Source organism: Stegostoma tigrinum, chromosome 14, assembly GCF_030684315.1.
Source record: "Stegostoma tigrinum isolate sSteTig4 chromosome 14, sSteTig4.hap1, whole genome shotgun sequence".
Lineage (NCBI taxonomy): Eukaryota > Metazoa > Chordata > Chondrichthyes > Orectolobiformes > Stegostomatidae > Stegostoma > Stegostoma tigrinum.
Window position 1 is genome coordinate 33,835,038 of NC_081367.1, and position 16,055 is coordinate 33,851,092.

Genomic DNA, 16,055 nt, shown 5'->3' on the forward strand with positions numbered 1-16,055 from the left:
CTGGAAACCCTTGCTGGTATATCCTGAAGGAAGCTCCCCAGAATTGTACCGAAAAATAGCTCTATCCTCAGCATCCCAGTGGCTCGCTCAATGTCATTTCTTCCTGTTCACACAGCTTTGGTTGTGACTTTGCTGGGTGTCAACGATAGGATTCCTTACAAGTGTCATCAGCCACAAACTTATAGTGGAGCCTTTCTCCCCGAGGAGCCATCCTCCAGCTCTTTTTGGAGGTGTTCGCGCATAAATATGGCAGCTTTGATTGACACAGGATGAATGCATGAGACTAGATTCTTGGGTGTCTCGCATAGACATGGATCATGATCTTTCAGTTGTTCCATCTAAGCTGATCATTAATGGATTAGTATCCTTTTTGCTTGATGAATAATACTGGGTGATCTGAGAGTACCTTGATTGCCATATAGAAAAGAAAAATGCTGGAAATCTGCAGGCCAGAAAGCACCCGTTGAGAGAGAACAAGCTAACATTTCAAGTCTAGACAACTCAAAGCTCCAGTGATGAGCCATCTAAACTTGAAACATTAGCTTGCTCTCTCCACAGATACTACCTGACCCACTATGATTTCCAGCATCTGCAGAAATTTGCTCCTCCTTGATTGCCACATATGCATTCCAGACCATTCCATTCATTGTATCTATGGAAATGCAAAAGCCCCCTCATTCTCTGGCATCATCAGTGACACAGAGCACATAAGTCTCAGCCTTGGCAAGCATATATACCACCACCTAACTGTGCATCTGTGGCAGAATATTATGAGACTGTACAGATATCCCCTGGAATGAGTTGCAAATGAAGAAGTTCTGCTGTGGTGACCCAGCAAGGTGTTTGACCACGTATTCCATTTCGAAACAGCTTTCCTTCCAGGGGCTGCAAATGTCAGCAACCAGTGTATTGAAAAGTCTGATGCTCCTGAGGCAATGGTTGCAGTCAGCTAAACCTCTGCCTCCAAACAGAATGTTGCACTATCACATCCCGTGAACCAGAGCTTTGTGCTTGTCTGCTCTGCCCTGAAGAACAGCACGTGGTTGAGAAGAAGGCTCCTGCTGAAGTTGCTCTTCCTGTTAGTCTTCACAGGTCCTAGGAATAAGACAGTAAAGTATACAAACAGGAGTAGGCTGTTCACCCCCTCAAACCTTCTCCACCATTCAATAGGATCATAGTTGATCTGACAGTCCTCACATCCACTTTCCTGTGTTTTCCCTGTAATCCTTGATTTCCCTACAGATCAAGAAAATATCTATCTCAGCCTTAAATATACAAAAGCACTCTGTTCCCACAGCTCTCTGTGGCTAGAAGTTCCAAAGGTACTCAACTTTCTGAGAGAAGAAATGCCTCCTCATCTCAATTGTAAATTGGCATCCCTTTATTCTGAGCGCATGTCCACTGGTCCTAGACTCTCCCATGAAGAGAAACATCCTCTCAGCATTTACTCTGTCAAGCCCCTTTATAACCCTATATGTCTCAATGAAATCTTTTCATTCTTCTAAACTCCAGTGAGTAGAGTCTCAACTTGTTTGGTCTTTGAACATAAGACAATCCCTCCATACATGGAATAATCCGAACAATATCTTAAATAAGTGGACCAAAATTGCTGATAATACTCCAGATGTCATCTCACCAGCACCTTGTTCAGTTGTAATAAGACTTCCTTACTCTTATACTCCTTCCACCTTGAAATAAGGGCCATCATTCTGTTAGCCTTCTTAATTACCTGCTGCACTGATGTGCTAGCTTTCAGTGTTTTGTGCAAAACTACCCCCAAGTCCCTTTGAAGACCTTCTCTCATCAGCAATTCCCATGATGTTGTGAAAGTTGACGGCACTGAAGTGCTGATTAAACCAGCAGAAATTGTTACCAGTACATTTGAAATCATTTCCAAAGTTGTGAAAGCACATTCTTAGAACAGGCCCTATGAGCAAAAAACATTCACTTGGGCAAAGAAGCGGCTTGCTGTAATATTTTAGTACTTGACAGTTTTTTTTCATCCTCCATTCACTCAGCCCTGCCAAATCTCCACTGTCCTCTCAATTTGTTCAATGCGATGAGTTATAGAAATTCTGTGCCCTCAGTTAAAGGCAAAATTCAGAGTTAAAATTCCTCATAATTAGCTTCTAACATGTTATGCTCGATTTGCCTGTTTACAGGGGTTTTCCATATGCTAATAAATGCGCTTAGGTTAAACACAGACATCAACAGACTCCTGGAGCTTTCTGAAACCCTGCAAGTTTATGATCTTTTCATCAACCACCGGCTCAGAAATCCACCTGACCTGGCAGTTTAAAGTCCAATCTAACATTTCATTTCAGATTGATAACCTCTCATCATTCCAATGTTGAAATATCATTCAGGAGCCAGGCTGTGAAGGAGGCCAATAGTATCCAGGCATTATACCTTAGGAAAAAAAATTATGCATGTGCTGCAAAAGCCTGGTTTTAGGACTAAGACAGACTAAAAGAATAGTAGTTAGACCACTCACTTGGACAATGATACAAAATTCATTTTCTTTTTGGGTATATGAAAATTAGTCAGAGTGAGAACAAATAACATGCAAATTCTAACTCTCAATTCAGAAAAGAAAGCAGGCAAATGATTTGTAATTGGCATGCTCCTGTGTTTCTCTATCTCCTTGAAAATGAATAGGATGCAATTTGACAGCTGACACAATAACAATTTTTAACTGATATCTCAAGAAAATTTTCTCATTACATTGTATTGTGATTAGATAACAGGCAGAACTGACACACTGCAACACATGCAAAAGCAAAAAATAGTTTATACTGAGGAAATCAAAAGCTAGTGCTATACCTGAGCTCTTCTAAGTTGTGCATTCAGACTAGACTGAAATTAAATTTCAGATAAAGTCCATTGGATCTGACGTGGACCAGTTCTTGATCCGTTTGGGAGTTAGTTTGGAAACCAAAATTTATGCTATGTTGATACTTTTGCAACAATGTGAACCCAAAGCCATTTCACAATCTCGCCAAAGTTACAGTGTAATTCCAGTCCTGAGTCTTGTTGGCACAGTGGACTTGAAAATATGCAAACAAAGTAATTATTGCTTCCATTGCACTATCTATTAAGTTGTCAGAACATTACAGGTAGATTTGTGCTTTCCCTTGAGTAGAGTATACATTTCCTTAAAGTACTACAAAGTCTGTCTTTTGTGATACAAATAAAACATTCTAAACACTGTCTATCTGACAAATTTAGTCTCGATAATTTCAACAAACTAAAATTAGGCTTGATAAAGGGTGGCATGGTGCCTCAGTGGTTAGCACAGCTACCTCACAGTGCCAGGGACCTGGGTTTGATTCCACCCTCGGGTGACTGTCTGTGTGGTGTTTGCACATTGTCCACGTGTCTGCGTGGGTTTCCTCCAGGTGCTCCGGTTTCCTCCCACAGCCCAAAGATGTACAAGTTGAGTGGATTGGCTGTGCTAAATTGCCTGTAGTGTTCAGGAATGTGTAGATTAGGTGGGTTACCGTGGGATGGGTCTGGGCGGGTTTCCCTGAAGTTCAGTGTGGACTTGTTGGGCCGAAGACCCTGTTTCCACACTGCAGGGATTCTACAGAATGGGCTGAATAGTGTCCCTTGTGTATGATTAAACTTGTGCAATACTGATTTGTTTCAGGGGAAGAAACTGCCTCCTGATCTTAGGACTGATGCAGAAGAAGGAGATGTTTCCGATGAAGATAGTGCTGATGAAATTGAAGAAGAATGCAAATTAAAACAAATCAATGTATGAGTTCAACTGATATCTTGCAAATTAAGTTCAAAATTTAACTTTGTTGAGAACATTTAAGTGCAATAGCTATTTTGCACAAACATGTTTCATGTGAAAAACTTGTATAAAATCAGTTATACAAACTGCAATGCAATGATGACCCAATCATAATGGAGGATAAAAATTAATTTACTGTAATGACTAAAGACAAACATTCAGCTTTGAAAAAAACCTTCACGTACTATTTGTTGTCATGACATTTTCCCTTATGCTAAAAAAAGGCTATTAAAAAAACTAAGAAGTGATCCATTGTTTTAGTTGATTTAGTCACAAGTGTGTTTGGTGTTTGGGCCTTGTTACCTTGCATTTCAGGATAGATATGTCCAAGTGTTTGATATTGGTCTTATTTAAGTATGATTTATTTGAAATATTTTAACTTTGCTATTAAGAGCATATCGTCAGAACAAGAAGTCTGTAATTATTCTTCAACATGCACAGACAGAAACTGTACTCTAAATGGCTTCAAATCATTACACTTACGTTTATCAAAACAGGATAAATGAAATATTGAATATACATACCTTTCCCTGATACATTAAATGACACCTGATCTATGAATTCCTCTCGAGAGTACATTTTAAATCTGGGGAATCTATCTGGCAAGTGAAACGCTATGATACTTGTGACATTGGCCAGAGCAGTTTGGAGGGTGCACCATCTTCACGCAGAATCATGTTACAATGTAATATGCAATGTATTGTAAACTAGAGAATTTATGACTACAGTCCAGAAGGGATACTATTCAGCTCATTCTACCTTGCAATCTCACCTTTCTCCACACAAAATTATTTATTTTCATTTTCAAAGATGTATTCACTTTCCTCTTTATAATGCATGATTCGTTTGGCTTCCATTCTGTTTCAAGTAGAGCATTTTGTTTAAATAGCCTTTTGTTGTTTCAGTATTTATACAATCAGTATGGATCAATAGACAGATTCGTGTAATTTGTTGAATGTGACAGAGATTGAGGGTTTCCATACAAGCCTTGACATTTAAGGCACTGTTAAAGAGGTTGGCATCATTACCACTGGGTATATTTATTATAATTTTTCAGTCAATAGGTTTTGTGATGCCAAAATTTTCTGTTAGAATACCTTGAAGGTGTCTCTTTATTGCTGCAAAATATGAGACTGTTTTTAAAAAAACGTCCCTGATAATCGGAGTCCAATCATTGGATGGATTTTGAATCAGTAAAGGAATCAAAGGGTTATGAGGAAAAGGCAGGAAAGTGGAGTTGAGGATTGGTAGATCAGCCATGACCTCGTTGAATGGCAGTCCAGATCTAATGGACCAAATGATCTACTACTTACATTTTATGGTGATAGATGCCTCCCAACTAATTTTTACTGGCTGCTCACCTTGTTCTGGCTGAGCAAAAACTCCCCTTAGCATTTCTGTTTTTAGATTTGTGCCTTGTGTTTGAGCAATTTAGCGACATTATTAATAAGATGTAACATAATAATAATGTGTGACCCATGCAGGGTAACAGTGCAAACTATCATCAAGTGGAATGTTTTATCAGGAAAAAGCTGGATTTCTTGCTGAAAGATTCTCAGATCCAGGATAAAGAAGATCCAAACAGCTACACCGTCTGTGCACTTCTAAGAACAACACATAAAGGCCTAAATGTCAAGCTACAGCAGGTATCATTTGTCGTCTTATGTACCATTTTGTATTTTTCCTTGCTGTGGCATTTTGCCCTTCCACTGTGATTTAACTTCAGTGCAGAAAGAGGGACAGAGGGTTTGGAATCAGCAATCCATTTAATTTTACCAAATTTGGATAGTTCATACATAGATAGTTGGTTATACGCCTCATAAGTTAAAAATGTTTCAATGGATTTGTGCCTTTTGTAAAACAAAACTCGCCATTCCAACTTTTCATGTTCACTTGATGAATCTTTAGTAGGTCTGTACCAAATGCAACTTGTTCCCCATTCTAAGAATTCCTTTTCAATATGGTTTGAGCTGTAGAGAGTAGCACAGATTTTGAAAATGTAGTATTCATTAAACTCTCAAATAGAAAATTAGTACTGTCATTTCACTTGCATTTTATATGAATACAGAATATTCGTATCAAAGATTTTCTCCCTTGAAGATGTGTTGCCATTTTCAATCAAGTTAAATTTTGAGTTATGGTATTGTTCAAATAGGATGAAAATTTAGCAACTTAACAAAGTCTAAACTTGCGTCAATAAATTGTTGCACAAACTGAGTTGCCACAAAATATCTTCATATTGGTGGTGATAGCTCTCAGACAGGATTAATAGGATTAGATGTTGTACTAATCTAATGACTGGATATGTTGGAAAGGAAAATATGCTGGGCAGTTCTTCCAAACATGTGTGTTTGCACATTCTCTCCATGCCTGTGTGGGTTTCCTCCGGGTGCACCAGTTTCCTCCCACAGTCCAAAGATGTGCAGGCTGGGTGGATCGGTTATGCTAATTCGCTTGTAGTGTTCAGGGATGTGTAGATTAGGTGAGTTATAGGGGGGATGGGTCTGGATGGGATGCTCTGAGGGTTGGTGTGGAGTTGTTGGGCCGAAGGGCTTGTTTTCACACTGTAAGAAAAAACTAAAGAAATGTAGGATTATGTTTCATAAGAATTTTTGGATCATAATGCTAGTATACATTGGGTCCATTTTCTGCTCTTGTACTTGTGTGAGTGTGAGAGAGAGAGACAGCTGCAAACCTATGTTGCTGTTCATAGCAACTGCTTAACCCCTGAGTAATATTGAAACATAGAACATAATAGCAGGAGGAGGCCATTCAGCTCTTCGAGCCTGCTCTGCCATTCTTCATAAGGCTGATCCTCCAACTCAATGGCCCAACCTGCTTCCTTCCAAAAACCTTTGATCCCATTTGCCCCAAGTGCTATATCTAGCCACCTATTGAATACATTCAATGTTTTGGCATCAACTAATTCCACAGGCTGACCAGTGTTTGGGTGAAGAAATGTCTCCTCATCTCCGTCTTAAATTGTCTACCCCAAATGTTCAGACATTCACCCCTGGTTCTCGACACACTCACCTTAGGAACATCTTCCCTGTATCTACCCTGTCTAGTCCTGTTAGAATTTTGTAAGCCTCTATGAGATCACCCCTCATTTGTTTGAACTCCAGCAAAAACAATCCTAACGTAGTCAATCGCCCCTCATACGTAAGTCCCGCCATCCCTGGAATCAGCCTGGTGAACCTTTGCTGCACTCCCTCGAGAGCAAGGGTAACTTTCCTCAGAAAAGGAGTCCAAAACTGCACACCGTGTTCTAAGTGTGGCCTCACTAAGCCCTGTATAACTGCAACAACACATCCCTGCTCCTGCACTGGAAAACTCTTGCAAATAAAGCCAATGTACCATTTGCCTTCTTTACTGCCTGCTGCATCTGCATGCTTACCTTTAGCAATTGGTACACAAGGACAAGGTCCCGCTGCATGCTCCCCTCTCCCAACTTACAGCCATTCAGGTAGTAATCTGCCTCCTTGTTTTTGCTCCCAAAGTGAATAACCTCACATTAATCCAAATTAAACTGTGTCTGCCATTGATTTGCCCACTCACCCAACCCGTCCAGATCATGCTGAAGGATCTCTGCATCCTCATCACAGTTCACTCTCCTACCTAAATTAGAATCATCTGCAATCTCTGAGATGATACATTTTGTTCCCTCACCCAAATCATTAATATGTTCTGTGAATAGCTGGGTTCCCAGCACTGATCTCTGTGGCATTCCACTTGTTACTAACTGCCAATTTGAAAAGGAGACATTTATTCCTACTCTTTGTTTCCTGTCTGCCAACCGGCTTTCTGTCCATCACAATACACTTCATCCAGTCCCATGCACATTAATCTTGCACAGTAATCTCTTCTGTGGGACTTTGTCAAATGCTTTCTGAAAGCCCAAGTATACTACTTTGACTGGCTCCCCCTTGTCAACTCTACTACATTTTCATAGAATTCCAACAGATTTGTCAAGCATGATTTCCTCTTCTTAAATCCATTTGGTCTGCTATATAGTCCTTGAGAATGGATTCAAGAATTTTCCCCACTAATGATGTTAGGTTTACTGGTGCATAGTTCCCTGTTTTCTCTCTACCTCCCATTTAATATATTGGAGTGACATTCACTATCCCCCAATCTGCAGGGACTATTCCACAGTCTATAGAATCCTGGAAGATGATCACAAATGTATCCATTATTTCTAGAGCCACTTCCTTAAGTACTTTGGGATGTAGGTTATCAGGCTATAGGGATTTATCTGCCTTCAATCCCATCAATTTTCCCAGCACCATTTCTCTACTAATATTGATCTCCCTCAATTCTTCCCTCTACCTAAATCGTGCATTCTGCAAAATTTCTAGTATCTGATTTGTGTCCTCTTTTATGAAGACAGAACCAATGTTTTTATTCAATTGCACAGCCATTTCTTTGTCCCCTATTATACATTCCCCTGTTTCTGTCTACAGGAGACCTACATTTGTCTTCACCAATCTCTTTCTCTTCACATATCTATAGAAACTCTTACTGTCAGTCTATCCACCCTGCAAGCTTACTTTTGTAATGTATCTTCCCCTTCTTAATCAATCCTGTAGTCCTTCTTTGCTGAATTCTAAACTGTTCCACTTCTCAGACTCCTCATGATTTTTCTTGGCCAATCTGTATGCTTCTTCCTAGGATTGGATACTATCTCTAATTTCCTTTGTAAGCTATGGATTGGCCTCTTATCCATTTTGCTTTTGTGCTAGACAGGAATAAACAGTTTGCCATTGCCTATCCACTGTCATTCCTTTAAGTAACTTTCCCCAATCTATCAAGGCCGACTCATGCCTCATATCTTCATAGTTTCCTTTATGAAGATTCAGAACCCTAGCCTCCAAATCAACCTCACTCTCCACCTGGGTAAAGAAATTCTATCATGTTATGATCACTCAACCCCATGGGTTCTCGTACACTTAGATTGGCAATGATTCCCTTCTCATTACACAGTACCCAGTCTAAGATGGCCTGCTGTCCAGTTGGTTCCTCCATATAGTGGGCAATAGAACTTCTGTATACACTCCAGGAATTCCTCCTCTCTGGCATTGTGGATAATTTGATTTGCCCAATCTATGTGCAGATTAAAATCACCCATGATCACTGGTATTCTCTTATCACAGGCATCTCTAATTTCCTGTTTCATGCCATTCCCAATATCATTGCAGTTTGGGGGTCTATGTATGACATCCACTAATGGTTTTTGCCCCTCGGTATTTCTGAACTCTACCCATACAGACTCCACATTGTCAGAGCTAATATCCTTTCTGACCATAGTGTTTATTTCCCCCTTAGCTACTCCTTTTTGCTTTTTCTTTTCCTTTTTGCCTGTCCTTCCTAAGTACTGAATACCCTGGGACATTCAGTCCCCATCCCTGGTCATCCTGCAGCCATGTCTCCGTAATCCCAATTGTATCCATATCGTACCCGTTTATATCTATCTGCAAAATTAGTTTATCCACTTTATTGTAAATGCTCCACGCATTAAGGCACAAAGCCTTTAAGCTTGTCTTTTTAACATTGTTTGTCTCACAGATATCTTTCTTATTGTAAGCAGGATAGAACCAAGCAGCTAAGTATTGTATTCAACAAAATGATTGTTGACATTCCACAAGAAGAGCTGCTAAGTGGTTGGCTGGATAATTCAAACCTGGTGTGGGTGTGTGAGAGGAGGATACATGGAATAAAATCTTATATTTTCAGGTTACAAGAAGAAATTGAGGTTTATAATTTGCACAGGTTGAAGAATGTAATGAAGAAGAGGTGTTTGCTTTGCCAGTGATTATTAACCTCCTTTCCTCCCGTCTATGTACTGGTTTCCTTTGTAAACTTTTCTTTGACCTTGTTTTCTTTTGTTAATGAAGGATAGCTATTGACAAAGAGGGTGCTGCTATGCTAACACGTCAACTTGGTCAGGCATATGTACCTTTCTTTCATCTGTCACGTTATCAGAATGAGAGATTTGTTTCATTTTAAATTTAAAGTTAGATTGCTCACAAAACAACCTTTTCACACGGCCCTTTTGTTCTCTGCTTTTCAATGATACAGAATTGGAATCCTGCCATAACTCAAACAATGTTAGTCCTTCATAGGTACCCAGAGCCCCTAATTTGTTGCAGCTGACCTTCTGGTCCCCAAATCTCTCAGTAGTGCTGAGAGAGGTTTAAATGTGGCCTTGAAATCAAAGGAATGGCTCATTGGATGAGTTATGTATGTGAGAAAGCTAATCTAATTCGACTAGCTCCTAGCTCCTTGCTAAAGTTTAAAGTTCTGGATAGCTCCAGTTTTCCAATGCCAAACCTTCATTAAAAAGATCACCTGGAAAGTTCAGGCTATCAATCTCTGTTTTGTCAACTAGCTAAGTCTTTGTACCAAACCCAAGTATCCAGTTCGGTTTGGAATGCTACTTTATCAGTTGACATTTGATGGGGTCACTTTGTATCAGCAAATGTTAGCTCATGTGTGTTTTTTTGTGGAAGAAGGATTAATGGAAGAAATCAATCCAGAGAAAAGAGATTTCAACATTTCTATTTTGTTTTTATCTCATAAAGAAAACAATTTGTGTAACACTTACTGAATTATTTTCAAGCTCTTTTCATTACTTTAATACATAAATCTATTGAGATTAGTTTCTTACAGTGCAAACTGCTTCTTACATACTCGGAAAATTGAAAACTGTCAGGCATGTGGCTTCAACCAATCCAATGTTGAGTATATTACTCATATGCAATGCAAAGTTTCCTCTAAATTATAATCTTAAGAGAACTTTCCACTATAGTGGAGAGATTCTCAAATCTCCACATTGTGTTCCAGTAGCCCCTGGGAGTAAAATTGTCACATTAAAGGTAGTTTTGCATTATCTACTCAGGTTGCTTGAACTGAAGCTTTTTTTGATAGAAATTTAAATTAGTTAACAGTGTGGACTAATGTAAAATTAAACCTCTGAGGTATAAAGGGCACTTTAGTATCCGACCAAATTAGCACAATGGTAGTTCAAGTAGCTATTTCTTTCTCAGGCATACTACTTTTGTACACAGCCTTTCATGTTATATTCCCTGGTTAAAAAGCTTAGGTAAGAGTGATGGTATTCCTGAATTTCCCGCTCATCATTACTAATATATATGAGCGTGCCCCAAATGATTTGCCTGTGTGACTCAAATTGGAATATGTAGAATGATGTGATTACAGACCAACATTCAAGTATTGAAAGACAGGCAGCAGTTGTAACTTTTTGTTAAAGAGGTCTAAAGCCGCTAAACTTGACTAAGAAAGATAATTTTGTTTCACTGTAATAATTGAATCATAATCAGTAGTAAGGTTGTGTGGAGAACAATACTTTTTTTAACATCGTTTAATAACTTTCCAGAGTACCTTATGGAAAATACCCAAATTCTTTGTTTTATGTTATAAATCTGAACGTTTTAAATTTCCTGTCTTATCCCTCCAGAAATTAGAGGTTGAAGGAAACGTTAAAGAAAGGGAAAACAAAGCACATAACCGTTCATTTATCAGTAGCTTTTCCAAACGTAAGGTAAGATTTTCTCATTTTAATCTATTGATGCTATACGTTAGAGCTTTTATTTAAAACATTTAGTAAACAATAGAAATATGCAATTGTCTTGTTCACTGCAGCTGATAGTTCAATTATTTAAGCTTATCAAATGTATATAATTGAGAAACAACAGCTCACAGTCCACGTAACATTTTGTGTTAATATACTGAATATAAATTTTCATTTGTTATCAAAGAAAAGTGGAAAACTCAAAGCAAAATTGTACAACATAAGTGATGAGGATCAGCAGGATTCTACAGGAAAAGAAACTGGGCAGGCTCACAGGTAAGAGACATTAAGATTTTCTAGTTCTCCAGAAGTATTTCATGAAAAATTGATATTTATAAATGTTTCATGGATTTGACTTGCTTTGGAAAAAATAACTACTGACAACAAAATTGGATCGATTGGGCTTAGTTTAGGGCTGTACCATTCTGTCATGGCTGACAGCTTTCTGGACATGCTGGAAACTATAGGGGCACTGGTGGCCAGGGCCTGGGTCAAGAGGTACATCATAGCCCAGTAGCTAGGTCCAGGGCTCTAGCCATGCATGGATCAGGGTTGGAATAAGGTCCTGGACAAAGAGCAACTTAGGTGGTCTGTGATTTTATTTTTGGCCCTGTTGGTGGCTGCATAAATGCTATCATCCCAAGAGAGGACACCAGGAAAAAAAAATACATATTAAGTAATTGTGTTGCAGAATTCTGTTCTATTTCAAGTGTAACCCCAAGCTTCCTGCAAGTCACCATTTCTAATTTCCATCCTACTCCTAGTCCAATCTGTCTTTAGCCTGAACAGCACGTCATTTTTCAAAAGATGTTTTTTCCACATTAGCATTAACTCAACAACATCAGATCTTAATTGCAGCTTCTGCAATTTTGCAGTTGTTTCTCTGGAAACAAGTGCTGGTAATGTTGGAAAGGTATGTTGATGTTTCTGATAATAAGGGCAAGAAACATGAGTGGTGAGTGACCTCCACACATCTAATCAGTCGGTCTACACTCTTAATGTTGACCTGTTCTTTGTTTCTTTATCTAGTTTCCTGGACCACTGGAGTCTATTCTCCCATTTGATTTTTCATACTTTCCTTGTTGCCTAAGCCCCTCAGACAAGCATAAACTGTCTCTATCTCTTGTTTATTTGGTTTCAGTCATTATGCCTCCATTTGTCTTTCCCAGATATCACTTCTTCCATTTTACTTCCACTTTCTGTTCAAGGACCACATTCACAGGTCATTCTATATTTTACTGTGTTTCACACCCCATCTCATTTTCTCTTTCCTTTAATTTGTTCCCTTTTATGTGATGTACAGCTATAATATCTTCCAGTCCTGAGAGAGTCTTAGATCTGAAGTATTGATGAACTGTCACAGACATTGCCAGATCTGAGTGTTTCCAACATATTCTGCTTTAGTTTAAAATTCAGAAAGAATCTGTGCCCACCCATTTTTTGTAGAAAGGAAATTTTAGAACTAATTTTTACATGGAATGTTTCTAACATCACTTTGTATGTACAGCAACTTTACAAAAGCTTCTTCGAAGAACAAAACTTAATTCAGTTATAAATAGAATTATTTTGATTGTAAGTTACTCTTTCCTTCAGACTAATAATGAATATGTTGATGCAGTTAAACCGCCTTTCAAACTTTTGGTAAATTCTCATTGTGTTTTTTTCCATAGGCTGGGTCACCGCAGAAGAACAGTGAAACTCTACCGTGGTCTTTCTGATTTGGTTATATATACCACCTCTGTCACTTCTCTGGATCTTGAAGGGAAAGGTAAGGAGTATCTGTAAGAGTACTGAAACTAAATATGCATTAGAGATAATGGGAACTGCAGATGCTGGAGAATCCAAGATAACAAAGTGTGGAGCTGGATGAACACAGCAGGCCAAGCAACATTGTAGGAACACAAAAGCTCCTGTGCTCCTAAGATGCTGCTTGGCCTGCTGTGTTCATCCACCTCCACACTTTGTTAAGTATGCAGTAATTAGTTGAAAAATGTGAATGAAAGAGCAGTACAGTCCAGTTCAGACAATAATAAAATTTTGCTTGAATATTTCAAAATCTGGATCTGATGGGAGAAATACTAACACTGATGGAAATGATTCATCAATTACACCATTGCTAAAGCATTTATTAATTTAACTAATGATCTATGATTAACAACTGCTGTGGCTTGTCACATGAATTCAAGCTTGTCATGAGCTCAAAACCAGATCTAGCAAAGAAAAGCTTTTCAGCCATCTGGACACAATATCGATTGTCCACTGCCACAAGTTTTGTAGGGAATTTGCCTGAATGCTATAGAGTTGGCTTCAGATGAACACTATAGTTTGTGTCCTTGAAGCCAGAGAATGCTGGCATTAGGACTGTACTCCAGTTGAATCCTCAGAATACAGTGGAAACATTGCTGATGGAATTTCTCTAGCCATCTTATGTGTCATTGATAGTAATTTCGCCATAGTTTCAGAGGACCATAGGGCTGCTCTCGCATTAGAGTGAGGAGAGAGATGATGTGGAGAAGGTGGGACCTTCTTGGTGGCATCAGCTGGTACAAGAATTAAACTTATACTGTTGGCATAATTTTGCATTGCAAACTAACTGAGCTAACTGATCCTCTCACACACAGTCTCAGTCTGACAGCAGTACAGAAGTGTGAGCAAGATAACTGGTCTATATGTGGGGACTTTTGTTGACTTGTGAAAGTTTTTGTTTTCAAATACTGATTAACATAGTTTGTAGAAGGCTGAGCTAGTGCAGATGATCTGGTGTTGGATCACCTCATCAGTTTGGGGGCCTTTGCGAAAGGTGACTATCAATATATGTGATGAGTTCAACACATTTCAAAATGTCGCCTTCAGTAAATATGAGAAGTGGAATATTTGACCAGGCCAGGGTTGAAATGAGTTTCATTTTGGCAGCATTCAGAGACAGGCTGAGTATCTTGGATGCAGTGTGGGCAGATCAAGAGTGGCTTGCAAATCCAGTGCAGAGTGGGCAAAGACACTGCAATCACCTGTTTACTGTACATCACATATGTATATACTGATTGGTTTAGTTTTTGCACAGAGGTAACTAAGGGTAGGTGACATTTGATACTCTCAGCAGATGGCAATTGATCTTGGATGAGGTGGATAATTGCTATTAACTAGATTGTAAATTGTATGGAGGTTCCACTCAATCTTGCTTAACACCAATCTAGATTTTGAAAGTGTCTCTGATTCAGGAAGTTGCAGTCATATCGTCATGAAGCATTTGCAGGATTGTGATGCAGTTATTTGGTGTCCAATCTCTGGACCACAATCCATAGAACTTCATACTATATTGAATCAATGCCTTGACAGATCAATGAATACGATGAAGAGTTCTGTGTGTTGTTCTGAATATTTTCTTTGAATTGTGTCATTCATTCACATGGAAGGTCTGAATCCATAGTGTATCTTTGCATGGATTTCCTTAACTACAGGATGTAGGTAATTCGGGAGACTGCATGTCAGGATTTTCTTTAATCTGGATAACAAGGAAGTACTTGGATAGTTTCCACAATATCATTCATTCCCCTTCTGGAAGATAGTTACATTTGTTGCATTCCTGATGTCAAAAGCATAGTATTTACTTGTTGCAAGGATGATGACATGGAGTCTTGATGACAGCAAAAATCAGGAAGCTTTGAAGAGCTCTGCTGTCAGCTTGAATACCATCAGGGCTGCAGCTGTTAGTTTTTCATGTATTTGATTGCTTGTTGCAGCTGTCCCATTACTGGAGATCACCCATGGTTTTACAACAGAGTACTGGGGGATAGTCTGCAGACTGTCAGCAGTTACAGTCGATTCACAACTAAGGAGTAGTTGTAAATGAGCTTTCTTGATAGATACCATTGCCTTCCTTCAGAAGAGAGATCCCATCCTGCAAGTCAATAGGATTATATCGAATTACCTTAATCATAATTGATTCTGGAGGCTTCAAAAAGCACTGAATGTCATGATAATCAGAATTCTCAGACATTCTCTTCCTACCACTTGTCTTTTTTGTTGCTGATTTTGTTTTGGTGTCAGCTTTGACCTGTTGAATTGTTGCCTGCTTAACTTGTTATTGAAGCTACTTGTTCTTGTTCCAGGATATTCCTGTAGTGTTTTTTAAAATCAGTCCTGGGGATAATAATACTTATACCTAATGGTCTAGACATGAATGTTTAACACAGCTGACTTTACTTCATCCAACTGTTCTGAAGATGAGCTAGATCTGTGAGGATTTTCAAATTATTTATTATCTGCTTTTGGAATTTATTTCTTTATTTAGCCTGCCTTGAGGCTGAGACATTGATCAGCTCCCTATTGAACATTTTATCCTTAGGATGTTTTGGTAGATATTCATTGCTGATCAAACAGGTCAATGGTCTGTTCAGGCATCAGCCCCCAATTTGGATCGAGTGATACAGATATAACATTGATCTTTGCCGCAAACAGTGGCATATTCCAGGACGCACCAATGCCTTGATTTGGGATGCCTCTATGTGTTTCTATATTAGCTCTTCAGGGAAACAATGTTTATTATAATGAGGTCATGCTGCACACACTTTGCCCTCAGAAGGACACCATTTCTCTTTCTTTTCCCACCCTACTTTTCCTAATCGTTCCTCACTAGACATCAGAGTAAAGGTCAACCCTGGCGTA

The 16,055-nt window shown here is 38.9% G+C and overlaps 1 protein-coding gene across 4 annotated transcripts in view; it reads left to right on the forward strand.

The window, feature by feature from the left end:
* The window catches only part of plch1 (phospholipase C, eta 1), a 145,775-nt gene that overhangs the window by 94,219 nt on the left and 35,501 nt on the right, over window positions 1-16,055 (forward strand). For all 4 annotated transcript variants that reach the window (XM_059651088.1, XM_059651087.1, XM_059651085.1 and 1 more), the window contains 5 exons: window positions 3,650-3,757; window positions 5,284-5,445; window positions 11,277-11,360; window positions 11,578-11,666; window positions 13,061-13,158. In XM_059651088.1, coding sequence (XP_059507071.1) covers window positions 3,650-3,757; window positions 5,284-5,445; window positions 11,277-11,360; window positions 11,578-11,666; window positions 13,061-13,158 — 541 coding nt within the window. The remainder of the gene's footprint in view (window positions 1-3,649; window positions 3,758-5,283; window positions 5,446-11,276; window positions 11,361-11,577; window positions 11,667-13,060; window positions 13,159-16,055) is intronic.